The sequence below is a fragment of the Mus musculus genome, chromosome 7, assembly GCF_000001635.26.
Source record: "Mus musculus strain C57BL/6J chromosome 7, GRCm38.p6 C57BL/6J".
In the NCBI taxonomy this organism is placed as follows: Eukaryota; Metazoa; Chordata; class Mammalia; order Rodentia; family Muridae; genus Mus; species Mus musculus.
Genome location: NC_000073.6, coordinates 31,129,251 through 31,156,750, shown reverse-complemented (window position 1 = coordinate 31,156,750; position 27,500 = coordinate 31,129,251). Strand labels below are relative to the sequence as shown.

Sequence of the window (27,500 nt, the reverse complement as noted above, 5' to 3'; positions counted from 1 at the left end):
TCCCAAGGTGTGCCTGTAGGGGGCATTGCTTTGTTACTTTTCTGTTGCTGAGCTAAAATATGAGCAAAAGGAACTTAAGGAAGAAAGGGTTTATTCTGGCATATGGTTCCAGTGGTACAGAATCCATCATGGTGGGAAAGGCCCGGCAATAGGCAGGACACGGTACCAGAAGCAAGGAAGCTGACGGGTAACATTCCCACCCACACACAGGAAGGAGAGAGAAACAGGGGGAAATGGGGGGCGGGGAAAGGAAGTGACAAGAAGCTAGAAACCCACAAAGTCTGCCCCAGTGATGTCCTTCCTTCAGCAAGGCTCCACCTCCTAAAAGTTCCACAACCTCCCCAGACAACGCCACCAGCTGGCGACCAAGTATTCCAGGACCACAACCTATGCGGGCGATTCGCACTCGGTGGAGCCATTCACAAGGGCACTCATAAATATTGGCGGGGGGGGGGGGGGGGCGGGGCGGGGTAGCACCTCGTTTACTCTGTGTGGAATGCTGGTGTGGGACAGAGATGTGCACAAGAGTGAGAAGATGAGGGGAGGGTTCTGACCGTCGGGGTGGTCTCTGAACTTGAAGCGGCAGCTCTGGGAAGCAGAGAGCAGAAGCTACACTGCAGGCCAGCACAAGCAGCAGACCATCAGAGGTTTGAACAAGCAGAGTGAAGGAGAAAGGGCAGAGAAGGAAGCCTTCTCTAGGTGCCCTCGGTAGTAGGAACACCTCCCCCTCCCCCACTCTATACTTTCTTCCAGGAACAGCTGGCCCCAGGGTAACAGGACTCCACTCAGACTAGCTGTTCCGGCCTGAAGGTCATGAGTCTCTGGCCCAGCCCAACGCAGGGAGAAAAGGAAGGGCCAGACTTTCTCTTGTACTAGAGGTCTGAATCCTGTAAGACTGAAGGAAGAACTCACAAGGTAGGGATCCTGGGTCTCCAGAGTGCTGGCAAGGTCCAAGCCAGGCCTGAGAGTCAGGGTCTTCTTTAAACCAAAGTCACCCTTCCCTGGTCCCCAGTGAGCTGGATTGCAGAAGCCTTTGCTGTCTTCTGCTGTGAGGAGACACAAGCTCTGGGCTGGCATTGCCAGCCCTACTGTTAAGTGGTGTCAAGAGTAGGGGCCTGCTTCCTCCTGCCTGTGTAAGACACCTTCCCTTTGTGTGTTTTGGTTGAGGCATTGAGAAAAACACCAAAGGGAAGTCCTAAGTCTGCCTTTCTCTGTCCCAGCTTAGCTAGCTATGCTGGAAGCCCAGTGCGGGCTGGATCTTTTCCTGGCCCTGGTGTGTACAGAGAGCATGCTGTCTGGGCCTTACAGCCACAGAGAATGCTCAGGGAAGACACCCATCCTGGGGACACCAACAGATGTTTACCAAGCTGTTTGTGAGCTCTGAGCTGAGCTCTATGCGGCTGGACGCTCAGCACTGGCTGTTTGTTCTGGAATATTCTATCTCTATAGGGCCTTTAGTATGACGAGAGAGAAACAGAATCTCAGAGTCATGAGGGTATCATGTCAGCAGCAGTGGGAATATCACTCAAACCTCTGCAATGCCCCCTACCCCAAACTGTACTTGGACAGGGCTCTCTGATTTGCATCTCCTTTCTCTCCCTTAGGGGCCACACTGCTGTCCAAGTTCTTCCTCATGGCTGACCTTCTCCCTCTGCTGCCCTGGGCTCCCCAGGGGGCCCAGGATGGGAACCAGGACTCGGCAGGATCTCCAACTGAGCAACAGACACAGACTGACAAAGTCCAGGACCTCTCCCCTAAATCCTGGAGGCTCTTGGGGGTGCCTACTATTCACATAACTCCATCCAGTGATGGAGAGTCACCTCCAGGCACCCCCACTACACCACGATTTCAGACCTTGGACCTGGAGTGTCTGCCGCAGGACAGGTCAGTCTTGGGAATGGAATGGGAGGTGTTGTTTGTATTGCCTCAGCTCGAGTGTGGGCTCCTTTTGGTTAACGTGCTGAAGCTCAATTAGAGTCTAGCCTGAGCCCATGAGACCTGATTCGAGGCCATGAAATAGATGTGTATATTAGTTATGGTTTTTTACGTGTAACCAAATACCTGACAAGAAGGCATTACAGAGGGGTTTGTTTGGGTTCATGATTTAAAGGTATCATTCATCATGATAAGGAAGGTACAGTACTAAGGGAGTCTTGAGGCTGTGGCAGCAAGAGCAGATGGCTTCAGGTCCTCGCATCTCTGAGGACCGTGAAACAGCGAGATGGGCACACCAGCCTATGCTCTTTTTCTCTTTTTCTCCTCTTGTATTCAGTCTGGGACCCCAGCTCAGGACTATGTGGCACACATTCAGGGCTACTCCCCCCCCCCCCCCCACACACACACACTCTGGAAATGCACTCCCAGACACACTCAAAGCTGTGCCCTGAAAGGCTCTAGTTGCATCAGTCCACTGAAGTCAGCAAAATTAAGTCAGCACAAGCCACAAATAAAGGCCCAGAATGTGCTTCGGGACCAGTGACTGTGGGCCCAACTGAATGCTGTTGGCAAGAAGGCTCCCAGCACAGGCTGAATGTAGGTGAGGCCTGGATGATACTAGGAAGCAAAGGTGGCAGACTGTAACCAGAATTTGGTTTCCAAATGGAAATAGGCTGACGTGCGAAACAGCCTAAGGTAATGGCTCAGAGCTTAAGAACAAGTGCTCCTCTTGCAGAGAAACGAAATTAGGTTCCCAGCACCCACATCAGGCAGCTCGCAGCCACTTAGAACTCCAGCTCCAGGGCATCAGATACCTTCTTCTGGTTTCCATCATATGCAACATCTTCATTCCCCCCCCCCCCACACACACACACACATACACTAATCAAAAACATCAAAACATCTTTTTTAAAAATAATTTTAAAAATTAAAAATAATACCAAGGACAAGACAAAGTGAGGGCAAGTGTGGTTTCCTGCATCTCTAGTGGCAAGACATATTTGTAAGCCATCACAAGAGCTATTTCCTGTTGTGGCTCACAGGTGGGTGTAAAACATTCAAACAAAACTTCTTCAAAGAAAACCAACTTCTAGCCCAGGGAGACTGAAAACAAGAGGTTCAAGGACAAAGTATCAGCAAAGGAAAGAACCCGACAGACTGACCTTAAATAGAAAGAACTGTGTGCTGGGGTTTCTCCCCAGCTATGGATGCTGAGAAGGACCAAATGTTTAGGAAGCACAGCTCTGCCAGCACCAAAAAAGTCTCAGAAACAAGGATGATCAAGTGGGAGAGTCAAACTGTAGAAGGATACAATGGGAACTAGTTGTATCTTTCAACGATACTGAATACTGAGGCTGGCTTGTTGACTCCTGTGTTGTAGCAAAACCGCACAGGAGTGATCCACACAGACTTCAGGGCAATAGACAGGCAGAGACAAGAGGAGTAGGCACTTGGGCCTTTGGTGGTAAACGTTATAGTTTATCTGTTTTTAAAGGTGTATTTTTTAAATGCATCCTCATGAGCACCTGTGCACGTGCATGTGAGTGCCTGCAGAGGCCAGAGGAGGATACTGGATCCCCTGGCGCTGGAGGAAATGCTTACTGGGAACCTAACTCAGGTCCGTGGCCAAAGCAGAACAGTCCTTAAGCACCAAGCCAGCTCTTCAGCCCTGTTTGGTTTTTGAGACAGGCTCATGCTTTATTGTCTAGGCTCAGACTCATGGTCCTCCAGCTTCAGCCTCCAGAGGGCTGGAACAACAGGGTGTAACACCACGTGGGACTTAACACTAAGGGACTTAGTTAGCCCTTCCCCTCCCTCCTCTCTCTCCTCCTCTCTCTTTCTCTTTCTCTCTCCTTCCTTCCTTCCTTCCTTCTAGACTGTTTCCTGCATTACCTTGGCAAGTCCAAACTCTCTTTGTAGACCAAGCGGGACTAAAACTCACAGCAATCCTCCTGCCTCTGCCTCCCAAAGTCCTCTAATACCACATAAGCTTAACAGCTTAATTCATCTAAAACAAACAAACAAACAAAAATCCAACTAAAATGACCAACCACCCACAGAAGTCCTGAGTGATTTTTTGATATGCAAATTTGAGCACAATGGCCTTCCACTTAAATACTTTAATGACTTTCCATTGTCCTTAGAAACAATTCAGAACCTTTAACGAAATTAATGAGGCTTTTTATGCATACTGAACCTCTTATGTCTTATGGTGAGGACACAGATGGCCATTATACACTTTTATTTGAAATGAATATTCACTAAGTAAAAATGTAAAAATTTGTGCGGTTGGTGGTTCCTGCCTGTAATCCCAGCATTTAGGAGGCTGAGGCAAGTTCATAAATTCGAGCCCTGACTCAGCTACATACTGAGGTTTGAGGCCAGCCCAGGCTATATAATGATATCCAACCCACCCAAGCCCTCACCACCGAAGTAAATGTCTTTCTAAGAGTAAACAAGCTACGGACGTATAAAAAGAGCAACACAGAAAGATGGAAGGCAGCCATGCAAGAAGAGCGAGCTTCCTCCTGTGGAAGGGATAGCAGTGCAAAGGTCCTGAGGCCGGAGGCAGGTGGGATGAGCAGGGGGGTAGATTGACACCTGGGATAATCAACCAGGAGGCTAAGGAGGAACCAGTTAGACAGACAGGTGGAAGGGGCCCAATCAGGAGGGCTCTGGACACCAAGATGAGCACTTTTTTTTTTAAAACAAGGAATGAGGTGGAGCCAGGGTAGGGCTTGAAGCCAAGAGGCCTCTGGCCAGACTTGGCGATTCACAGGCTAGAGCTCTGGCTGTAAGTGGTAACAGAGCGGGATAGGAATGGAAACCAAACAAGGTGGGACTGGGCCTACTGTAGCTGGACAAGAGGCTGAAGGCCGAAGAGGGGTGGGGAGAAATCCCTGGGCTGGGTCCCAAAGCCAGAGGCTCGTTCACATTGTGTTCTCCAACAAGGACGACAACCACGCCTGGCTTGCAGAGGTGGGTGCAGGGCTGGCTGGCACAAGAACTCGTCCTACACTGCAATGTATGGTCATTTCCCGTCCTGAGGCTCGGCAGGCTTCCCAGTATCAAAAACGCTGATGAGCCCTGCCCCTGTGCTGTTCTGGGGGAAACCCCTTGCCTGGGAGCAGGGGGCTCCCCAGGCCTGAGGGACTTGCCCAAGCGCACACAGCACTGCTAGGAGCCGGGTGGGCTGGAATCTGACGTGGTCTGCACGATTAGGCTGGGGAAGTCTCCATACACACGCGCGCGCGGAAAAGTGAACGCTTCTAAGGCAGGAACTGAGGTTCTGAGGCTGGGTGGGGAGAACGGGAAGAGGCTTTCCACCCTCCAGCTGTGGTTCCCCGACCCCACCCCCAGACTTCCGCCCCAGGCCAGTTCTTCCCAGCATCAGCCTGTCACCCACCTCCATCCCACTTCTCAGAGACTCTTCTGGGTCCAGGGGAGAAGCCCAGGGTGTTTAAACTTGTTTGCTCATTTGTTTTGAAGACAAATTCTCACTCTGCATTCCAGTGGCCTGGAATTCATTATGTAGCCCAAGCTGGCCTCGAACTCATGCCAATCCTCCTGTCTCAGCCTCTGGGATGTGAGGCGTGCGCTATCACGCCCCGCCCAGGCTGCTCATTTTAAATAAAAATTTTCTTCTGTCTCCCAGCCGGACTCTTTCCCCAGCCATCCTAGGCCTAGGCCCGCGCTCGCGTCCATGTCCCCCTCCCGGCGGGGGCGGCGCCGTGACGCGCGGGGCGGGAGCAGGAAGGGGGTGTCGCTGACGCCGAGGCGGCCTCCGGCGGCTCCGGCCTTTTGTGCGGGTGGCAGGGTCCGGTGGAGGCGGCGGCCGAGGCAGGCGAGGCCCGGGAGGCCCATCTCAGAGCAGCCGGCCGGGTCCTGCCCTGCAGCCGGGGCGCCGCATCCATGTTCGAGTAAGCACCGGGCCTCGGGGTGGGAAGCGGGGACGGTGGTGCGATCGGGCTGCGGCAGAGGGCCGGAGCTGGGTTTCCAAGCTGGTGCATGTAGGAGCGACCCCGCTGGGGACCAGAAGGGGTACACGTGAGGGATTGCAACCTGGCGGCGAGACCCAAGATTGGGGCGTCACTACCGGCCTGGGACGCATATGGGCAGCGGGGAGCTCCTCTAGGCCCTGATCGTCCCCCTACGGGGAGCCCTGACCCAACACCCAGATGAAAGGGCCGCGAGCAGCCCCACCCCCCATCCCCATTACTGGGCAGGCCCCGCAGATCCTCCGGTCGGTGGTCCCCGTTTGTCGTGGGGGCTGGGGAAAAGGAGCTTCTTTGAGCCTGAGATCTCGGCGGGGTGGGGGTCGGGTGTGTTCTGCCCCCCTCCCGCCCCCGCCACTCCTGCCTGGTCACCTGTGCCTGCGGGTTTCCGTTTGTGATTGTGCTCAGCGTGGTGTGTGTGTGTGTGTGTGTGTATGTGTGTGTGTGTGTGTGTGTGTAACAGCTGGGATTCTTTGGGGCAATGTTGTGTGGCTGTCTGTATGTTATCTATCATCTTCTGTGTGATGGCTACCACCCAGGTCGAGTGCATCTGGTGCTCTTGGACCCACTGTGGTTGTGTGTGAGACGTGTCTCATTTTCTTTGTGGCACCGTGTGCAAATCACACATTCTGAGCTTGTGCCTCATTGTGACTTGTACAGCATTCCGCTTCAGTCTCTTGGCTGACTGTACCTATAATTCACCATGAATTACGTCTGTGAGTTACCTCCGTGAGCTCTCATTGTGATTTGAGTATGTGTGCATGTGGTTGGGGCTCAGCTGCTGTGCGCCTGACATCCACATTTGGATGTCTTTTGGTTCCGTGAACAAGTAGAAATTGCATGTGTCTACCGGTGACAGTGTGGTGTCACTGGGCCCTGTGGGTGGCTCACTTACCTCTGATTCCGTCTGTGGGAAAGTCCCAGTGTATCCAAATGTGGCATTGTTGCATGCCTTGGGTGTGTGTGGGAGATTGTCTCTGTCTCTCAGACCCTTTGTGGCTTTGTCTGTTGAAAGAGACAGAGACCCCTTGTGGTTTTCTCAGCTGAGAACCCTCCCTCCTGGGATGTTGGGTGTAAACTTAACTGCTTTGCAAAGCCTGCCCCTCCTCATGCTGACCCTTCAATATCTGGCAGTGCATTGTTCCCAAGCCCCCCTTGTCTATGGGAATGTCAGGGCTCTCTCACCTTGACAGCTGATAATTCCATTCCTCGACTCTTGAGAACTGGCCCTTGCTTTGTTTTCTCTGCCTGGTGAACACCCACCCTGCAGTTAGAGGGTCAGTCGGGATGTGTAGGTTGATATGATGACTTCCCATAGGAATGCATGTCTGGGTCACTGGGTCCCATGACTAGGTGCCGTGTGAATAGTTTTGTTGTGGGTTTCGCTGTTTGTTTTGCTCTTCAGTGTAAAACTTTCTCGTGGTTGTGTATAGGACGCTGATTTATGTGGACTTACTGTGTTTCTCTGATTCTGGGATGCTGTGCGACTGTAGCATATTTGTAGCGAGCGTGCATGTGTGTGTGTGTGTGTGTGTGTGTGTGTGTGTGTGTGTGTGTGTAAAACGTTCCTGGCAGTTGTGTATGAATTTGACACACTTACAATGCTGTGGTTGTTTATGCTTGTGACACTTCTGTACGTGTGAACGGCAGAGAGACAGGTGGGAGAGACTTCGTTCACCTGCAGGCCAGTTTGCCTGGGACCCTCTGTGTCCCCAGCCATCTTTCCCTTTCCCACACACCTGTGTGTGCTCTTGCCCCTCTGTGCTGAGGCCGATCCTGAGGCCCAGGACGCAGAGCATCTGCACAGTGAAAACGCCATTCTCTTCCGAGTCTCCGCCCCTTAACGGTCCTCCTCTCGCCACTCTGACCCCTCCCTTCACTCTCTCAGGACTGGCTGGCTGGCTGGCTGGCTGGCTGGCTGGCTGGCTGGCTTTGGCCACCCTAGGGCTCTGCTACCCGCCCTTGAGAACTTCCTCTTTGTCTCTTCCAAGAGCAAGAGGGATGAACTTGGCTTGTCTGTGCCTTCAGCCTGCCATTGAGTGGACCTGGGGCTTCAGAATCAATCAGGCCCGAATCTTAGCCCAGAGGTGAGAAGAGACCACAGGAACCCCCGGGGCCTTCTGCTCTCTAGAAACGTGCAGGGTGGCCCAGGGTCCTCAGTTCTGCTGGTCGCTTGCTGTTCTCAGACCTGCCAGCCTCCTTCCTGGCCCTGAACTTGACGCTTTGAGAGAGTCCAGCACTGTCTCCCCCACATTTCGCCAGCTCTGTTCTTTGTCCCCAGCCCTTGGCCTCAGTAAGCCTGGCCCAGCTAAGCCCTTTGCAGTCAGTCTGGCTCACTTAAGAAACCCTCTCTGCTCCTAATTATTCTGTCAGAATTCAATGTGCATCAGATTTTAAGTTGAGGTTTCTGATGCCGGTGGGGGTGGAGATTTACATTTGAGTTTTGTTTCTCTTTTGTTTTGTGGCAGTCCTGGTGATGGACTCCAAGGCTTTGTACATGCAAGGCATATCCTCCAGATTCTGTTGGGCGGATTCTACTGATTCACATGCCCAGCTCCTTATTGGTGATAGCTACTGGTGAGCCACGCCCCCAGGCCCTCACCACTAGGTTCAGGGCCCTTTAGCTACACATTCACAACTCTGGAGTCCTTAAGACAGACTCTTGCTATGCAGCCTATGCTGGTCTCAAACTCTGTGATCCTCCTGCCTCAGCCCTGGAATACTGAATTAACAGGAGTGCCTCACCGCCTCTGGATGGAATCTGTTTCAAACAGGTTCCTGGTCCGGTTGGTGGAGTGTTCTGGGGGAGGGGGGGAGGGGCTGTGCTAACCTTTACAGCAAAGGCAAATGTCAGATGTCAGAGGCCATTATTTTCATTTCTGTGGGGTTTTGTGTGTGTGTGTGTGTGTGTGTGTGTGTGTGTGTGTGTGTGGTGATCTGGCTCCCTGGTTAGTGCAGCCAGGTAGTTGGGACCTGCTGCTTACAGTGTCCCCACTGTGTTCTGTGTATGTTTAGACAGCAACAGGAAGGTCTAGGGCACCAGCCGAGGTCCCTCCAGAGTCAGCATAGCTTCTTGATCAGTTCCATGAAGGTTGGTGGCAGAGGTGTCCCTTTTATTTCTGAAGTTGTGCCCAGGGGAAGCTGTCATACATTGCTTCTTCGTCCCTTTGCCTTACATATCATTTCTTCTCCACGCAGCCTGAGGAGGTAAGAAAACCAGGTGAAAGTGAGGCTGGGGAAGGTGTAGACGCGGCCCTGTGGCTCTGAGGCTGCAAGCCTTTAGGTCCTTTGAATCCAGGCTCTGGAGGGAGCAAGCAAGCCTGGTCACTTTGCTCATGCCATGGTGGTGCCTACTCATGGGCACCTACTAGGCGAAGGGGAGAATGATGGGGAGCCAGGAGGACAGCATGCTCCTGGTAGATGCTCTGAGGGCAAGAAGGTGAGGGGCATCGGCAGAGGGCTGTGATTTCAAATGGGACGTGGAGACATGTCTGCCAAGCATGGCGGGGCTCTGGGGGAGTTAGTTCTGCCTACATCTAGTGAGAGAAGGGCATATGGATAAAGGGGAGAATGAAGGCAGGAGCTAGAGAAGAGGGAGTTCCCATGATGAGGGCCAGGGAAGGGTTGAAGGCTTTCCTGGGATAAGTAGGGTGGCCTGACAGCCAGGAAGTCTCAGCTCAGTGTGGGAATAGGCTTTCTCGGGCTGAAAGTTGGGACAGACTGAGTTCAGACACCAGAGCATGGTGACCATGGAGAGCCGTAGTGACCCAGGCCACTGTTGATATCCTTTTATTTAGTCATATCATTTATACAATGACTTTATAAGAATCACATGACTTCCTCTCTCGCACCCCATCAAAGCAGGGCTGCAGCAGAGCAGGAACTAAGACACCCCTCTAACATGTCCCCAGAAACCCATAGAGCTGCTCACTGGGGTGACTGCGGCACCAGCAGGGTATCGGAACCCGCAGAAGGCAGAGAGGTGCACTAAAGTCTTGAAGTGTTGTATAATATTTGCAAGGGCCAGGCATGTTCCTGTGGCCTGTAAGTGACTTCTTGATGTGACTGCAGAAGCAACACAAGCCAGGCATGATGGCACAGGGCTGTTCTACCTCAGAATGCTGAGGCAGGACAACCAAAAGTTCAGTCCCAGTCTAGACTACTGAGTTTAAAGCCAATCTGTACAGCTTAGTGAGAGACCCCGCCTCAAAATAAAAAGTAAAAGGGGGTCTGGGACGTGGCTCAGTGGTAGAGCCCCTGCCTAGAACCCCCCAGTGAGGGGCTGGAGGTGTGGCTCAGTGGTAAAATATCCACTAAGCGTATACCAGGTTCTAGGTTCAATTCCCACTCAGCAAAAAAGGAAAAAAAAATTGCAGAGCAAAGAAGAACAAGGGCAATGTGGACAGGGAGACCGGCATGAACTAAAGATTATATGGGGGAGACATATTTGAAGAAACTTCCTGGGGGAGCAGAGATGGCCTAGTGGGTAAATATGCTTCACTAAACCCAGCCACCCATGTTGTATTCCTGGGATCCACACGGTAGAGGGGACCAATTGCTGAAGAAGTTCCTGAAAGAGAAAATAGACCACTTGTACTCCAAAGTAGATCTGTGTACTGAAGTTAGAATCCTTCCCAGAAACCGCTGTGCCTCCCACTGTAAAACTGGACAGTCCTGGGCCCAGGCACACAGTGTTTTTGAGCAGCGATAAAATCAATCACTCGGAGTGTTTGACAGAATCCTGATAAGAAGTCAACAAAGATGTCCTTTAAAGTCCCTGCCTCTCATCCCCGCCGCCCTTATGGCTGTCGGTGTTTGCACAGTTACCAGAATGTTCTGTTTGCTTAACGTCCACCTCTGGCAGGATGTTAACTCGCCAGATCCAAGACTTCAGGTCTCTGTTAGTGCTGGGCGCAGCCAGATCAGGGCCATTCATTCAGTCCCACGGTGTTTATAAGCATTAATTATGGGCCCTGTCTCTAGGTGCTAAGGATACCGACAGCAACCAAGACTTCCTCCAGTTCACAGTTTAGGGCAGGCAATAAAGAAACTGTGTAAACAAATGAACAGGGTGAGTGGAGATAGTGTGGGTGAGTCAGGAGGAGGGAGGGAGCTCTTTAGGGCTGAGGGACGATGGAGGAGGAGGGCTGAGGATGGAGTCCGTTATGCTGAAGCTGTGGGTGGGCTTGTTAGATGGAGGGGACCACAGATGCAGGGTGTGACCCTAGGAGCTTAGAGAACAAGAGGAGGCTGGAATGACTGGGACAGAAGAAGAGCATGAGGCCAGGGAAATAATGAGACCTGGTCACATCGAAATCAGACTTGATTTTCATCTGGAGAGAGGGCCAGCCAGAATAGGGCTTAGAGAACCCTGAGCTGACTCAGCTAGCTGGTCACCAGCTTCCAGGGCTGCAAGTGAGGAGAGAGACTGAGGCAGAGATAGCAGTAGAGAACCAGAAGCAAGTTTGTGTGCCGTCTGTGTGGAAAGGAATGGAGGATGGGATGAGGAGACACAGTAATGAAAGGAAAGATGGAAGTTTTAGAGGTGGTGTTGGTGGGGGTCATGGACAGATTAGAGATGAGGAAAGGAAAAACACTAAGAACGGTACTTTGGGGCTGGAGACATGGTTCCTGGTGGCTAAGAGCTTATACTGCTCTGTAAGAGAACCCGAGTTCAGTTCCCGTTACCCATACGGTGATTCACAGCCACCTATCACTCCAGCTCCCGGAGCTATGGCACCCTCTTTTGGTCTATACTGGCACTGCACATCTGCAGTCTACATAAACAGTGCATGCGCACGCGCGCGCGCGCGCGCACACACACACACACACACACACACACACACATACACAAATAAAATAACACTTTTTGAAAATGTTTTAACACTTCAAAAGGAGGGGTACTGCCGGGCAGTGGTGGCACACGCCTTTAATCCTAGCACTTGGGAGGCAGAGGCAGGCGGATTTCTGAGTTCAAGGCCAGCCTGGTCTACAGAGTGAGTTCCAGGACAGTCGGGTCTACACAGAGAAACCCTGTCTCGAAAAAACAAAAAAATAAAAGCGGGAGGGGGTACTTAGGTTTGCATTTTGAGTGTCACATGTCAATAAAGGTTTGCGTTATGAATAAATTAGTAAGATTATGTTTTTAAAGTAATTGGGTGTTGGGCATGGGTAAAAGCATTTGCCGTATAATCCTGCTCACCTGAGTTCAATCCCCAGGTGGAAGGAAAGAACTGACTTCCAGAAGTCCTCTGTCCCCCAGATGTGGTCATAAAATAGCAAGTGTCATCGAGGGCGCGCTGTGTGCCTGACTGTTAGAGAGACTTGACAGTTTGATTTCTTTAATCCCCCATAATCCTACACAATGATGATGTATGTGGGGTCATCATTGCCTGGGCTATAAGGAAGCAGTAGAGGCACAGGGATATTCAGGCCTGCTCTAGGGCTAGAGAGACAGAAGGAGGTGAATGGGTGAGTGGGGAGATGGATAGAAGGAAGGAAGGAAGGAAGGAAGGAAGGAAGGAAGGAAGGAAGGAAGGGTGGATGGATGGATGGATGGATGGATGGATGGATGGATGGACTGACATGTTGTTGACTAGGTTGGCAGATGGATAAACAGATAGATAGTTGGATGGACAGATGGTAGATGGATGGACTGGTAGGTGGGTTATAGGTGGCAGGTGGATGACTGTATGGATGAGCTGTGGTTAGGTGCGTAGAGGATCCATAAATGAGTGGACAGCTGCGTTGGGAGATGGATGGATGGATGGATGAATAAACTGATAGGCAGGTAGATGGCTAGGCTGGTGGATGCATGAATGGGCAGGTAGATCGTTGGGTGGATGAATAGGTGGGCAGATGGAGCCACTAGATGGATGCACCTTCAAAAATCAGGCTAATTTCTGCCCCTAACCTTCCCCCCCACTTCTCTTCCTCTCCCTCCCTAGCACCACGCCCCACTCTGGCCGGAGCTCCCCCAGCAGCTCCCCGTCTCTTCGTAAGCGGCTTCAGCTCTTGCCCCCAATCCGGCCCCCTCCGGCTTCTGAGCCAGAACCAGGCACCATGGTGGAGAAGGGGTCTGACAGCTCCTCTGAGAAAAGTGGCGTGTCGGGGACACTCAGCACCCAGAGCCTGGGCAGCCGGAACTTCATCCGCAACAGTAAGGTGGGTGAGAGCTCAGGTGGGGTTGGGAGAGGGCGGCAGCAAGGGCAGAGAACACAAGTCTCCTCCTAACGCATGTCTTTCTCTTGCAGAAGATGCAGAGCTGGTACAGTGTGAGTATCTGTCTGCACATGGGGCTCGATAAAGGTATGGGAGAGGGCTCTCTGCCTGCTGGGAGCTCCAGACCAGAGAGAGCAGTTAAGGAGTGGGCGATACATAAGACGCTTCTATTTAACACACAGGACAGGATGCTGCTATTTATGGTCTCTGAATGGCCTTGGGTGGGTCTTCCCCTCCCTGCTTGAGAAGTATTAGCCTAATCTTGTAATGCCAGAGGGAAGAGTGGATAAGATTTAGTGATGCTAGTGGCGGTACCTTGCACAGGGCCTGACTCTTACATGAAGTCAGTAAACAGAGAGATGGTTAAGACTACTGTCTGCTTTCTCAAAGGACTCAGGTTTGATTCCCAGTACCCATATGGCCATTCACAACTACCTGTAACTCCAGTTTTAGGGAACCAGATACCCTGTTCTGGCCTCCTCCAGCCCTGGGCACTCTCCCCATGCACCCATATACATATAAGAAAAACACTCGTTCATATAAGTCATTTTTTAAAAGTCAGTAAATGGAAGGTATTCTTATGGTGGTATGTGTGTTGTGAGCAAAGAAGCCCCAAGGGCCGAGAAGACTGAGAGGGATCGGAAGTTTTGGGGGGATAAATAGCAGCTTGGAATCTTCACTCAGGTTCCCGTGCCCCAAACCTCTTCACAGATGCTGTGTCCCACATACAAACAACGCAACGAGGACTTCCGGAAACTGTTCAGCAAACTTCCTGAAGCAGAGCGCCTCATCGTGGGTGAGTGTCCATGCCCCCAGCCTCCCTAAGTGACCTGGACGGGAGCTTCTGGCTTCTTTTCCTGCCTCCCTGCTGGTTTGTGGGCTACCGCGCCGGGACAGATCACGTGACTCACCGTGTCTGCCCATCTCTCCCTCTGCCACTCTCAGATTACTCCTGCGCCCTGCAGAGGGAGATCCTCCTCCAGGGCCGCCTCTACCTCTCTGAGAACTGGATCTGTTTCTACAGCAACATCTTCCGCTGGGAGACCACAGTGAGTCGAGCCGCAGGTGGATGCTGAGGGGCCTCAGGGCCGGCAGGGCTTCTGGCTAGTTCTCACTGCCCTGTGCTGTCTTTTAAGATTTCCATCCAGTTGAAGGAAGTGACCTGTCTGAAGAAGGAGAAGACGGCTAAGCTCATCCCCAATGCCATTCAGATCTGTACTGAGAGTGAGAAGGTGAGTGATGGATGGATGGGGGTGAGGGGCACGCACCAGGATCACAGCGGAGACACCTTCCCCCCCTCCCCCCAGCTTACCTAGACATGCCCATCAGAGCAGATCCCCATTTGTGTTGAACTTGGCCTGTTTATTGTCTTGGCCCTCGCAGTGGTCCATCCCCACTCATTTTGGCTGGGGCCCCTACAGTATTCTCCTGTGCAATGGCCCCCTTACATAGATGTTCTGCAATGCACTGATCCTAAAATCTCCCACGAACCCATCAGTTCGGATGTCCCCACCCCCACCCCCAGCCAAAGCTGGGATAGAAACCCAGGGCTTTATATCTTCCAGAAAAACACTCCACCCCTGAGCCATCTCTCTAGATCTTGTTTGTTTGCTCTTTGTTTGGGTAACAGGGTGTCTTATGCAGCTCTTTCTGTCCCAGAACCCACTATGTGGTTCGGGGTGGCTTTGAACCCACAGAGATCTGCCTGCTCCTGCCTCCCGAGTGTTGGGATTAAAGGCTTGCTTGTTTGTTTTTGTTTTAAGTATTTATTTCTTTTTATCCTGCATATGTGTACCTCATGTCTGCAGTCCACACGAAAGCCAAAGGAGGGCGTCAAACCTCCTAGAACTGGAGTTACAGATGGTTGTGAGCTCTTTGAAGTGGGTGCTGGGAACCCAAGCTGGGTCCTCTGCAAGAACAGCAGGCGCTCTTAACAACTGAGCGATCTCTCCAGACCCTTGACCTTGTTTGTTTGTCTGTTTGTTTTTGAGACGGGGTCTGGCTGTGTAGCTCCGGCTGAACTCAAACTCCAAATCTTGGCTCCACTGCCCTAGTACTGGGTCAGCAAGAACCACACCTGGCATTCGTCCTCAATATCTGCTTGGTTGAGAGATAGCTGTGTCAATGTGGAGTCCTAACAGGAAACAGGAAGGACCAGGGGATGACCTGACAGCAGACTCCCCTTTGTGTTTGTCAGCCCAGAGCTGGAAGAGTTAGCCATCCCTGACATCAAAAAGGGCTAGGAAAGGCACTGAGCATTGCTTCTGCCTCAGGCATGGGGAAGGTTTTCTCTCCCATCACCTCCAGGAGGCTCTTCCCCACGGTGGTGACCACTGGGTGTCCCTACCCCATCCTGCCTCTCAGTCTCCTCACACCCCTCTCTTTGCAGCATTTCTTCACTTCCTTCGGGGCCCGAGACCGCTGCTTCCTCCTCATCTTCCGTCTCTGGCAGAACGCGCTGCTTGAAAAGGTGGGTACGACTGATGCTCAGGGGGATGGGGTTAACTAGGGAGGACCCGGAACTCATAGGAAACTCCCAGCTTTTCTTGTGGGCACCAGGCTCTTCTGCATCTGTGGCTTCTCCAAAGGTCTTGCCAGGGATAAGCCAAGAGTTCCCATGCCTAGCACTGAACAGAGTCCCCGAAGGAGGAGGAAGGGATTGGTACAGACTGGCCCCCGATGCTGAGGGAAGCCTCCATGTGAGGCAATACTTAGCAGGGAGGAAGGGAATAGGGTGGGCAGTCATTACGCCTATCCGTCAACACTGCTGATACCCCTGAGACACCCTTCCCCATCCCTGCTCGGCTGTGTGCCTCGCCCTCTCTGCGGCACTCATCCCCCAGGGCAACTCCAAACGGGCCATCCTCAAAAGTAAGACTGCGAAAGACCTCCCTCTTCTCAGGAGCCTGATGGGGCAGCATCCCCAAAGAGGACAAGGCCAGAGGAGGGCCCTTCAGTCCCATTCTCATCACCAAGCAGTTGTGTGTGGCAAAGGGGACCATCTCTACTTCAGAGCTCCCAGGACTGGGTGTGGGCTGGGCTCAGTGATGTTGCTTATCTCAAACTGAGTGGATTAGGCATTGCTGGGGCTCTGATCTCAGCTCTGTCACCTCCCAGCAGGGTGACCTTGGTTGAGCTACTGAGCACATCGTGTCTTGAAGTCCTGAGAGTGTTGTACTAGTATCTACTTTGAGGTAGCACTTACGCAGCGTTTGTAGGAATGTCAGCAGCGGCCACTGCCCTGGCAGTTATCATTAGCTGTTATTATTTCATTATCTCTGGGGCCCAGCAGATAATTTCCCTTGCAGCCAATCAGTGGGCAGTGGGATGCCCAGGGCTGCTGAGGATATATAGAGGAGAATGGAGACCAGATAGCATAGGAGGCAAGAACTTGGACTCTTCTGGAATCTGACTAGCTTTGAATCCCTGTGGGTCATTTGTGTGACCTTGAGCACATGACTTCTCCTTACAGAATTTCCAGATCCTTCTCTGTAAAAAAGAGAATCTTCCCTAGCCAGAGCACTATGGACTTAGGAGTTCTAAGGTGTGGCTTTTAGGGCCTAGGCCCCAGGCTCTGCAGAAAGAGGCAGGCTAGTGATGGATGCCAGCTAGGTAGAGATGGGTAGAGAGTCTGGCGTGGATAGCCACGCTGCCCTCTCATGGAAGCTAGGGGAACTGCTGGGACCAGGCAGTAGAAACAAGAGGCCAACCTCATATCCCTTATGCCTAGACACTGAGTCCTCGAGAGCTTTGGCACCTGGTCCATCAGTGCTATGGCTCGGAGCTGGGCCTCACCAGTGAAGACGAAGACTATGTCTGCCCCTTGCAACTGAATGGTCTTGGGTGAGTTGGAGGTAGAAGATGGCTCAAAGGGATGTCAGGAATTTCTGAGGGGCCTTCCTGGGTCCCTTGGATCTGTTGTCTAGAGATGAATTGTAGACAGACATGAGGTGACTATGCAAAGCCTGGTGGGGTGGAGGGAGAACACAGTGAGTGTAGCATGTGGTGGCAGGAGGGTCCAGCCATCGCCCACTTCCTTCTTTCCCTTGCAGGAGTCCCAAAGAGGTGGGAGACGTGATCGCACTCAGCGACATCAGTCCCTCGGGGGCGGCTGACCACAGCCAGGAGCCAAGCCCTGTGGGTTCAAGACGTGGCCGGGTCACCCCAAACCTCTCTCGAGCCAGCAGTGATGCAGACCATGGGGTGAGCAAGTGGATGCTTATGGGGAGAGCTGGGAAGATTGGGAATGGAGGAGGGAGCACAGAAGATCGGGGCAAGGGGGCTTGGCAGAGGGATGAGATGCGGATGGGTGGAGAGAAGAAGACAGGGAAAATAAGAGGTGAACCGGGCAAATACGGCAGACTTGGAGGAAGAGGAGACACAAGGGGAGCAAGATAGATGGATAGGAGACCGATGAGCAGCGAAGCTAGTAGGCCAAGCTTCCACATAAGCCCTCATCCCTGGGTGGTCCTCAGGCCTCTGTCAGACTAGCCAAGAGCCTCCAGGTACAGACATCATGTCCCCAGGATTGGTCCTTCTGGCCAGGACCTAAACTTTAGTCTATCAAACACTTGTGGCCAGAGTCGACCTGTGGGAACCCTTGGGCTGGGGTTGAGGTGTGGAAGACTAGATGGACCGCTTCTCTGCAGGCCGAGGAGGACAAGGAAGAACAGACGGACGGTCTGGATGCCTCCTCCAGCCAGACAGTGACCCCAGTAGCAGAACCGCTGAGTTCTGAGCCGACACCACCAGATGGGCCCACTTCCTCCTTGGGTCCCTTGGATCTGCTGTCTAGAGAGGAACTATTGACAGACACGAGTAACTCGTCCTCATCCACTGGGGAGGAAGGTGAGGAAGGAATAGGTGGCCCCCATTCATTCTCTTTGGTTATATCCAAGTCGGGACCAGTGAGAGCAGAGGCGTTGGTACCCAGGGCACATCATACAGATGGTCGGGGATGTCGCTCAGACAGCATCCTGCATTAGTGGTTCTGTGGCCAGAAAAGGCCGGCTGTGAAATTGGTTACATTTGTTTTCACTAGGTAAACTTTACTCTTGTGAGCCCCGAGACAGAGCCCTAGGCTTGGCTACCCGACAATATATGGCTCAGTGACTGCCACAAAAATCCCAGGCATGGCTCTGATTGGTCTGACATGACAAATGATTCCAGTTGACCATAGGAGTTCTGTGCCAATGGGCACCATTGCAGTGGCTTTTATTGGCTGGGCTGGGGCGTGTGCCCACCTTCGGCAAATCCTATAGTACAGGAAGAGTTTAGTATTGTTTCAGGTTCAGAGGAACCCAGAGATGTACCCACATAATGAGGACACTTTTGTCTCCCAGGTGACCTGGCTGCACTGCTGCCTGACCTCTCCGGCCGGCTCCTCATCAATTCTGTCTTCCACATGGGTGCTGAGCGTCTGCAGCAGATGCTCTTCTCGGACTCTCCGTTCCTGCAAGGCTTCCTGCAGCAGCGCAAGTTCACAGGTCAGGGGGCAAAGGAAACAGAGGACCCTGTGTCTGGCACCTGCAGAAGCAGGCTTCATGCTGCTTCTGGCTAGCAATGGCCTCAGAGAGGGTTTTCAACCTCTTGCTCACACTGGGTGTGCTTGTAGAGCTTGTGTTAGTGTGAAACGTGAATGAGTTGGTACCTAGAAAGGGCCTCCAGCAGGAGCTATGCTAAAATCTAACCATTGGACATTAGTACCTGCTCTCTGAGACTCCTAGAATACTGGGCAGCCATGGAATGTCCGTGGCAGAGAACATACAATTGGACTTGTTTTAAGCAGGTATTATTATTCCTGGGTAGAGCAGACACAATCCTCAGGTGACTAGAGGACAGTGGAGCTGGCCTGGAGAGATGGCTCACTCCCCTGAAGTGCTTTCTGTGCAAGCATGAGGACCCCAGTTTAATAACCAGAACCCACATAAAACCATGGGTACTGGATCAGCAAGGTGGCTCAGTGAGTAACTGTTCACCCGAACCCACATGGTAGAAGGAAGAACCAACTACCACAAGTTTTCCTCTGACACACTTGTGCCTGGTACACATGCCAGCCCCCATAGATAGATAGATAGATAGATAGATAGATAGATAGATAGATAGATAGATAGATAGATAGAGTGAAAGTGTCTTAAACGGGCTAGAGAGATGGCTCAGGGGTTCAGGGCATGTACTGCTTTGCAGAGGACCCAAGTTCTGTTCCTAGCACCATGTGGGTCTGCTCTCAACTGCCCACATGTGACTCCAGCTCCAGGAGGACCCAACATCTTAAGCTTCCACAGGCACTAAACTCACATGGGCACACAGATACAGACAAACATATGCCATAGACACACAACACACAGACTCACAGACACACATATGACATAGACACACAGCATGCACACACAGACTCACAGAGACACACAAAAACACACATGACACAGACACACAACATGTGCACACACAGACTCACAGAGACATATAACACAAAAACATACATGACACAGACACAGAGGCACGCAGACACACCCACAGACAGACAGACACACACAACACAAAAACACACAGACATACTCACACAAAAATATACACAGATACACAGGCACACACAGACACTCAGACACATACATGATACACACAGAGAAACCCAACACATGCAGTCACATGACATACAGACACACACATGATAGACACAGAGAGACCCAACATACACAGACACAACACAGACAGCCATACACCATACCACATACATACATATACTACACACACACACACACACACACACACACACACAAAACACTAAGAATAAAATAGATCTAGAAATTCTTTAAAAGCTGGGCACGGTGGCTCACACTTCTGAGCACGTGACTAGCAGGTTAGGCCTGGCCAGCTGACCTGTCCCAGTTGGTGAGCATCAGGCCAGTGACAGACTCTATCTCAGGGAAACAAGGTGGACAGCACCTGAAGAGGAACAAGGTTCACCACTGGTTGTTCTCTGGCTCTACATGTATGCTCCCGTGTGCGCACACACATATATGCACCTGAAGAGGAACAAGGTTCACCACTGGTTGTTCTCTGGCTCTACATGTATGCTCCCGTGTGCGCACCCACATATATGCAGCTGTACTCATGAGTACACATAGACATATTCACAGTATATACATACGGCCCTGCCTCCCCACCCTCCCCAAGACAATAGAGAGTAACATATTAGGGAAAGCAAGCCTAGGACTCCTAGGGACTGAAGGATGGTGCAATGGGGACCCAATGGGAGGGTGTGGGGAGGTCCTGGGTTCAGTATGGAACCTGGTATGTGTGAGGGTTCAGGGGACCTCCAAGGGAAGGTGTCACAAAGGTTGGAGTTCCTTCATTTGACGCTTGGGAGAAACCAAGCCTGATACCAAAAGGAAGCTCAGGCTGAGTCTATGGCAATGACTGAGGCGGTCGCAGAAGGTGTCAGAAACTCCCCTTCTGTCATTACCGCTGCAGTCTAAATTGTTTTAGCTTCTAAACTAAAAGTGGGGTGGGCAGCATGGTGGAGACACAGTGTAGGGTGGTGGGTGCAGTTGGGGACAAGTCCCCAGAGAATCGAAACCCTCCAGAAAGGCTGGGTTTCCTCCAGCCTGAGAGCAAAGAAAGGAGAGTGTGCTCTTCATTCTCCACCTCCCTCCCAGATGTGACCTTGAGCCCTTGGAGCAGTGACAGCAAGTGCCACCAGCGCAGAGTCCTGACCTACACCATCCCCATTAGCAACCAGCTAGGCCCCAAGAGCGCCTCTGTGGTGGAGACACAGGTAGGCTTGGGGAGGTGGCTGGCGGGTGGGCTGGCCCCGTGGAGCAGCCCTGACCTCCCGACTGCTCCTTCTGTCCCCTGCAGACGCTGTTCCGGCGCGGCCCACAGGCGGGCGGGTGCGTGGTGGACTCTGAGGTGCTCACCCAGGGCATCCCGTACCAGGACTACTTCTACACTGCCCACCGATACTGTATCCTGGGTCTGGCCCGGAACAAGGCCCGGCTTCGGTGATCCCGAGTGTGCCCTATCTCTACCTCACCTCAGTGGTCAGGGCTGCCTCCACCCAGCATTGGAAGAGGTCATTGTGAATAGAATAGTTGATGTGCTCAGCTGTTCACTGAACCCCTGAGCATGAGTTGAACATAGATATTCTAGGTCTCAGGGACAAAGATTCCCCTGTAAGGGACCTTAAACGTCACTGGGAAAATTCCAGTGAATTAAGTGATTGCAGAATGTTATTCAGTTCACTACCTCACCTGGCTTTAGAGAAATTCACAGGAGGCTGGAGTGAGAGAGCAAGGGGTTGTACTACGATGATCAAGGGTGGACCTTCTGAGAAAGGAATATTTTGTAATAGAGGAAGGGGCTTCCATTCAGAATGGCCAATACAAAGGCCCTGAAGTGGGAGCATAGGAGTAGCTGGAGTAGAGAAGCAGGAGCATGGGAGTAGCTGGAGTAGAGAAGCAGGAGCATGGGAGTAGCTGGAGTAGAGACATAGGAGTGAGGTGCATTCACGGAATCAGTTTGAGCCCAGAAGACCCTGAATAAATTCCACAGACAGGCTTCATCTGGCTGTAAATGGGAGTGGGATAGGAGACCAAGAGAAGCCCACCCACTCTGCTGTCTAGGTGTAGAGGTAGGGGCTAGGACCAGTTGGGAGTGGCAAAAAGGACAATAGTTGGATTCTGGATAGGTTTTGTTGAGAGCAGGGCCTATAATGTCAGCACTGAGGAGGCTGGGACCAGGGGATCCTAGGTTCAAGGCTGCAGTGAGTTCAAATTTGTAAGGGCCTATTACAGGATAAAAAAGACTGGTGTAGACTCCACTGGGGGAGGGCCTGAGGGTAGAGCTCAACCGTAGAACTCTTGCTTAGCAGATAGGAATTTCAGTCCCTAGTATAGCCCCAAATCAATGGCAGTTATAGGGAGACCCCTAAAGTGTGATTTAAGTGTAAATGTGGATGGAGGAAGCCAAAGAGTCCAAGGCCTAGGTTTGAGGTGATAAAGACCCTTCTCTGAATTAGAAGTCTGGGGCTTGTAGAGTCCCCCTACAAACCTGACCTAGGTCCCTCTTGTCCTCCTCCTAGTGTATCCTCAGAGATCCGCTACCGAAAGCAACCGTGGAGCCTCGTAAAGTCGCTCATTGAGAAGAACTCGTGGAGCGGCATCGAAGATTATTTCCACCACCTGGGTAGGGGACTGAAGGCTGGCGGCGCAGGGGCGGCTGTGGCCCAGCAGGGTACAGACATACCGAGCCATCTCTTGTCCCTCAGATCGAGAACTCGCCAAGGCAGAAAAGCTGTCCCTGGAGGAAGGAGGGAAAGATACACGTGGACTACTGTCAGGCCTGCGGAGGAGGAAGCGGCCCCTGAGCTGGAGGGGGCACAGAGATGGGCCTCAGCACCCAGACCCAGACCCCTGCACCCAGACCAGCATGCACACCTCAGGTGCGTTACCTCGAGATAGGCAGCTGGAGGAAATGGACCCTGGGGTGCTCCTGGCTCACCCCAAGTTGTTGTTTTACAGGTTCCCTCAGCTCTCGCTTCTCGGAACCATCTGTGGATCAGGGCCCCGGGGCAGGCATCCCCAGCGCCCTGGTTCTCATCAGCATTGTGTGAGTAAGGAAGACTGGCATGGGTTAGCAGCCTGGCTGTGTGATGTGGACCACATGCTTGGTCTCTCTGGGCCTCTGCTTTGGTTGGGATGTGGGTGCAACTCAGAGCAAGGATTGCATATTGGGATAGGTCCAGCAGAGTTCCCACATGCTGCTCCATTTGTCTTAGAGAAGTCTTTATTGCTGGGACAGCAGCTACCCTGGGGCCCAAGGGAAGTCAGAGGGAAGAAATTTCTGGAAGAAGAGACAAAGTATGTGAAGTTAGCTACTCAAAAGAAGCCAAGTTGTAGATACATTGTTTTTCTGCACCCAGTCCTGAGCTGCATGAATCTGTAGACACAGCAGTGACCAAGAGTCCCATGGGAATGGTGGAGAGTTGTTGTCAGACCCGAGGGAGGGGGCTGGGTTGGTGTGGGAGGTCGTGGCAGCCAGAGATGAGAAGACATCATAGTTTCGGGGAAGCCAAGGACAGCTGAGCTGAAACCTCCGTAGGACTTGGGCAGGGACACAGGCATTTGGAGGCCAGTGTGTATGGGAAGGGCAGGACAGTAAGGAAATGCAAGTAAGACCCCAACACACCCGCTTAGAGCTGACCCGAGCCTCATGCTCAGCCTCTTGAGGCCTCAGTTTCCCAAGATCACCCAGGAACCCTGTGGTCTTGAGGTTCAGAGCTAGACGCCCTAGGTGGAGGAAGGCCAGGTACCAACCCTGCCCTGGGCAGTTCTCACATCACTTGTCTTCCCCTCACTGCCTCCGCAGGATCTGTGTGAGGTAGGGCATCCTCTCTCTGCCATTCTCCTTTATTGAAGCTCATCCCCCTGCAGCGTTCTCTCCCTGTTCAATGTCCCTGGCTTTTCCAGGGAAGATGGCTTAGTATGGCCAGCAAGCATGTAGGCATGACATAGGTCAAAGCGCAAACCCTGTCTTTTCTGCTTATGGGCTGTGTGACCCTAGGCATATCCGTCACCCTCTCTGAGCCCCTTTCCTCTGAAAAGGGTGGGTAATGACGGTGCCCTTTAAGGTATGGTTGTGCTAGTGTGCTGTGGGCGGGTGCAGACCTCCAAGCCTGACTGGAGGGGATATCCATCATGATCCCAGGGGTCTGATTTCGGATTCTGTCCCCAGCCTCATCGTTCTCATCGCCCTCAATGCCCTCCTCTTCTACCGTCTCTGGTCTCTGGAGAGAACAGCCCATACCTTTGAGTCCTGGCACAGCCTGGCACTGGCCAAGGGGTAAGAGGAGAGAGCCTGAGGGTAGAATTTGGGGCCAGGGCTCAAGCACGTTAAGATGGCCAGGGCCATTCTCACTCTGATTCTTCATCTCCACAGCAAGTTCCCCCAGACAGCCACGGAGTGGGCGGAGATCTTGGCTCTGCAGAAGCACTTCCACAGCGTTGAGGTGCACAAGTGGAGGCAGATCCTTCGAGCATCCGTGGAGCTCCTGGATGAGGTATGCGGCAGCCATGCGGGGCTGTGGGGCCTTGGGTCAGGATGCATCACAACCAAGGGGTTCAGTTTCCTCCGTCATAAAATGAGGAAGCTAGTTCCGGTAGCTGACCTCTTAGTTTGCTGGGGAGATCCATGGGACAGAAGGAACAAGACTCATATCCTGGAAAAGCATCCTTCAGGCATGGCTGGATCCAGCCATTTGGCTGTAGTAAGAATCCCCTCTTTCTATGCTGCTAGTAGCAGGTTGGTTTAGGGAGACATGCAGAGGATAGTCCTTTCTGTCACTAGCTGCTGGGGTCACATGTCCATCCTTCCCCAATCCGAGTAGCCGGGCTGTACTAGGCTTGGTTCCCTGCCTGCCTTGGGCTTAGGTTGGCTGATAGAGTGACTCTCACAAGGGCATTTGGTTCTCATCTCCAAAAAGGGATTGATGAAGTCACTCTGTAGAGTTCAGGGGACACTCAAGGTCAGACTGACTGCTGTGTGACCTTATGTAAGTGACTGTCATTTGGGCCTTGGCTGCGTCTTCTGAACTTCTAGAGTAATGCCATCATTCATAAGCTGACAGTGCACTGACATTTGAAGTAATGCCAAGCACACTGTAAACACTTAATGTTCTTGCTGTTGGTGAGCCTCGCCCAGGCTTCTAGGAGGTGCTGAATAACTACCCTGTCACCAAATAGTGCTCCTCTTAGATCCCAGAGGACTGCAGCCAGCAGCTGAGGAAGACCGAGGAAAATGTGTGGCACTGGGGTGGGTGCCTCTGATATGGAGGAGAATGAGGGAAAGGCTCTAGCTTTGGTCCCTGAGGGCATCCCTGAGGGACCGAACTGAAGAAATTTGTGGAAATTCTGTTTAGTGGGCCAGAGGGCGTGGCTCAATGGTAGGGCCCCTGCCTAGAATCCCCCAGTGAGGGGCTGGGGGCGTGGCTCAGTGGTAGAGCCCCTGCCTAGAATCCCCCAGTGAGGGGCTGGGGGTGTGGCACATTAATGAGAGCAAGAGCCCTTAGCATAGCAGATCTGTCCTACCACCATCCAGAAGTGACAGTCCTCCAGCCAGCTGTGCAGCAGGAAGCCCTATGGATTAATTGCTTTCTCTGTGACATAAAGGTGAACTGGTGGGTCTTCTTCCTCCTGTGGCAACACTGAGCAGCGACTCAGGAAAGGCTTATTTTATCTCATGGCTTATCGATGTAGTCTATCGGGGTCACTGGGAAGGCTCTGTCCAAAAGTAGAGATGACATAGAAACAGAGAGAAAGGCCAGGCTATAATCATCAAGGCCCATCCTTAGTCTGCCAGCTAGACGCATCCTGGAAGTCCTACAACCTCCCTTAGCCCAGGAGAGGATTAAGTGTTCAAGTGCATGAGGAGAGTGAGGGACATTTCACAGTCAAGCCAGGAAAGGAGGAAGTGTTTATTAGGCTCCTGATGTGCTGACCGTCCTGGGGGGTGTCCTGGGAGCATGAGAACAGGCCTCCCCTCGCAACCTAAGTAGTCAGGGAGGCCCTGCTTCCTGAAGGGGCAGCAGCCTTCCGCTATAGTGCCATCTAGTGGGGACCAATAGACACACCAACCTGTGGGAGATGGTTCAGATTTAAGTAGTAAGCAGGATATGGTATGCAGGCAGCATCCTTTGGTTCAAGGCTAGGTACTTAGTCCCCCAGTGTACTACTTACTCACTGTGGACCAGGCTCTAGCATCCCTCAAATCTCTGACAAAACTCTATGAAGCTGGGGTGTTAATCAGGTGATTATATTAATCACCTGTTCTCCAGGCAAGGAAACGGGCCCATAGCAATGAAGGAATTTACCCTCACACTGTTAGTAATAACAAAGTCCAGATTTGAACCCGGTCCACCTGAATCCACCTTGAGACGTTACCAGGTGGTGAGGCAGCATGACCGTGCAGAATGGCGTGGAGAGTGTGCTCATCCTACCTCCCTCACCTCTTCCGGCAGATGAAGTTCTCCTTGGAGAAGCTACATCAAGGAATTACTGTCCCGGATCCTCCCCTGGACACTCAGCCACAGCCTGATGACAGTTTTCCCTGAGGACTCCTGATTGAAAAGCCACACCCCTAAACGGACAGAAGGACACATGGAACCCTGGCAGTCACTGCTGGCACAGTGCGAATGCCGCCGGGAGGTTCCTGCCTGCCCCTCACTGTGGCCCTGCCAAGAGCCACACAGACCTGGGGACCATAGAACCAAGATGCACTTTAGATCTGTGTGAGCGATTCCAGCTGCCACTGCCTGCTCAGCCAGGGAGCTGGCCTGGTCTTTGGCAGACTCCCCCTCCAACTAACTTATTTTGCCCAGCTGGGGTTGTGGGGGGCACCTTTTGGGGTGCACAAGAACCCTCTGGGTTTAATGTATTTATTTGGGAATAATGACCCCAATAAAGGGTTGGAAATGGCTATGGCTTGTACCTGTGGGGTCCTGGAAGCAGATGGAGGCTTCCCACTAACCCTGCCGTCATGAACCAGGTCCTAGAGTCCTGTTCCTGTCACTGAGGCCAGCTGTACCTTATGCAAGCCCAAAGCAACTGCCCCAGTGGCCTGCATACCTAGCAGCCCCTTAGTGGGAGCACATGAACACGGGAGAGCCACATTGAGAACCGCCATCAAAGAGACTTGCTCTTTGGGTATTGGGAATTGAATCTAAAGCCTTCACTTTTGCTAGGCAAACACTGTACCCACTGAGTACCACTCACAACCAGGCTTTCCACATCTTGTTTTATTTCTTAATTTAAAATTTTATTTTTATTTATTTTGAGTGAGGTTCTACTATGACAGTCTGGCTGTCCTGGAACTCACTATGTTGAGCAGGCATGCCTTGCACGCACAGGGATCAACAGCCTCTACCTCCCCAGGGTATGGGCTGCCTTTAGCCAGATTTAATAATTAGGTCTCTAAATCTTTTCTGTTGTGAGATAGGTTCTCACTAAACGGCCTGCTGGCCTTAAACTTACCCAGTAAAGCCCTAGTAGGGCCTTACCTTGCCCTGCTCCCACCTCAGCCCCATGAGGAGCTGGGATATCAGGCCTGCATCACCAGGCTCAGCATTTACGTGGCTCCTAACAAGGCTTGGCAAAGAGTAAGTCAACTATTTACCACAAAAGAATTGGAAAAATAGACTCATATAGGGACCATCAAATGGGGACCAAGCTGTACATTTCATTGTGGGACAAAATCTTTTTTGGGGGGAGGGGGGGATACAAGACAGGGTCTCTGTGTAGTCCTGGCTGTCCTAGAACTCACTTCCCAAGCTGGCCTTCAAATTAGAGAACTGCC

The 27,500-nt window shown here is 52.2% G+C and overlaps 1 protein-coding gene across 9 annotated transcripts; it reads left to right on the top strand.

Annotated features, from left to right (window-relative positions):
• The first annotated feature begins 815 nt into the window (after positions 1-815).
• Positions 816-26,624, top strand: Gramd1a (GRAM domain containing 1A). 9 transcript variants are annotated; one of them, XM_006540184.2, is made up of 21 exons: positions 818-915; positions 1,605-1,884; positions 12,878-13,094; positions 13,184-13,204; positions 13,863-13,947; positions 14,097-14,200; positions 14,288-14,383; positions 15,541-15,621; positions 16,882-16,994; positions 17,204-17,354; positions 17,801-17,999; positions 18,494-18,637; positions 20,810-20,928; positions 21,012-21,154; positions 22,234-22,337; positions 22,420-22,593; positions 22,673-22,760; positions 23,520-23,531; positions 23,886-23,993; positions 24,090-24,210; positions 26,167-26,624. In XM_006540184.2, the coding sequence occupies exons 2-21, from the start codon at positions 1,634-1,636 to the stop codon at positions 26,257-26,259; spliced, it is 2,424 nt and encodes an 807-aa protein (XP_006540247.1). In that variant the 5' UTR covers positions 818-915; positions 1,605-1,633; the 3' UTR covers positions 26,260-26,624. The 9 variants fall into 9 exon arrangements, 7 of the variants coding, with proteins under 7 accessions (XP_006540247.1, XP_006540248.1, XP_006540251.1 ...); XR_003946511.1 differs by lacking the exon at positions 23,520-23,531 and having other exon boundaries at positions 816-915; positions 21,012-21,225; XM_006540185.4 differs by lacking the exon at positions 23,520-23,531 and having other exon boundaries at positions 821-915.
• Positions 26,625-27,500: the final 876 nt, after the last annotated feature.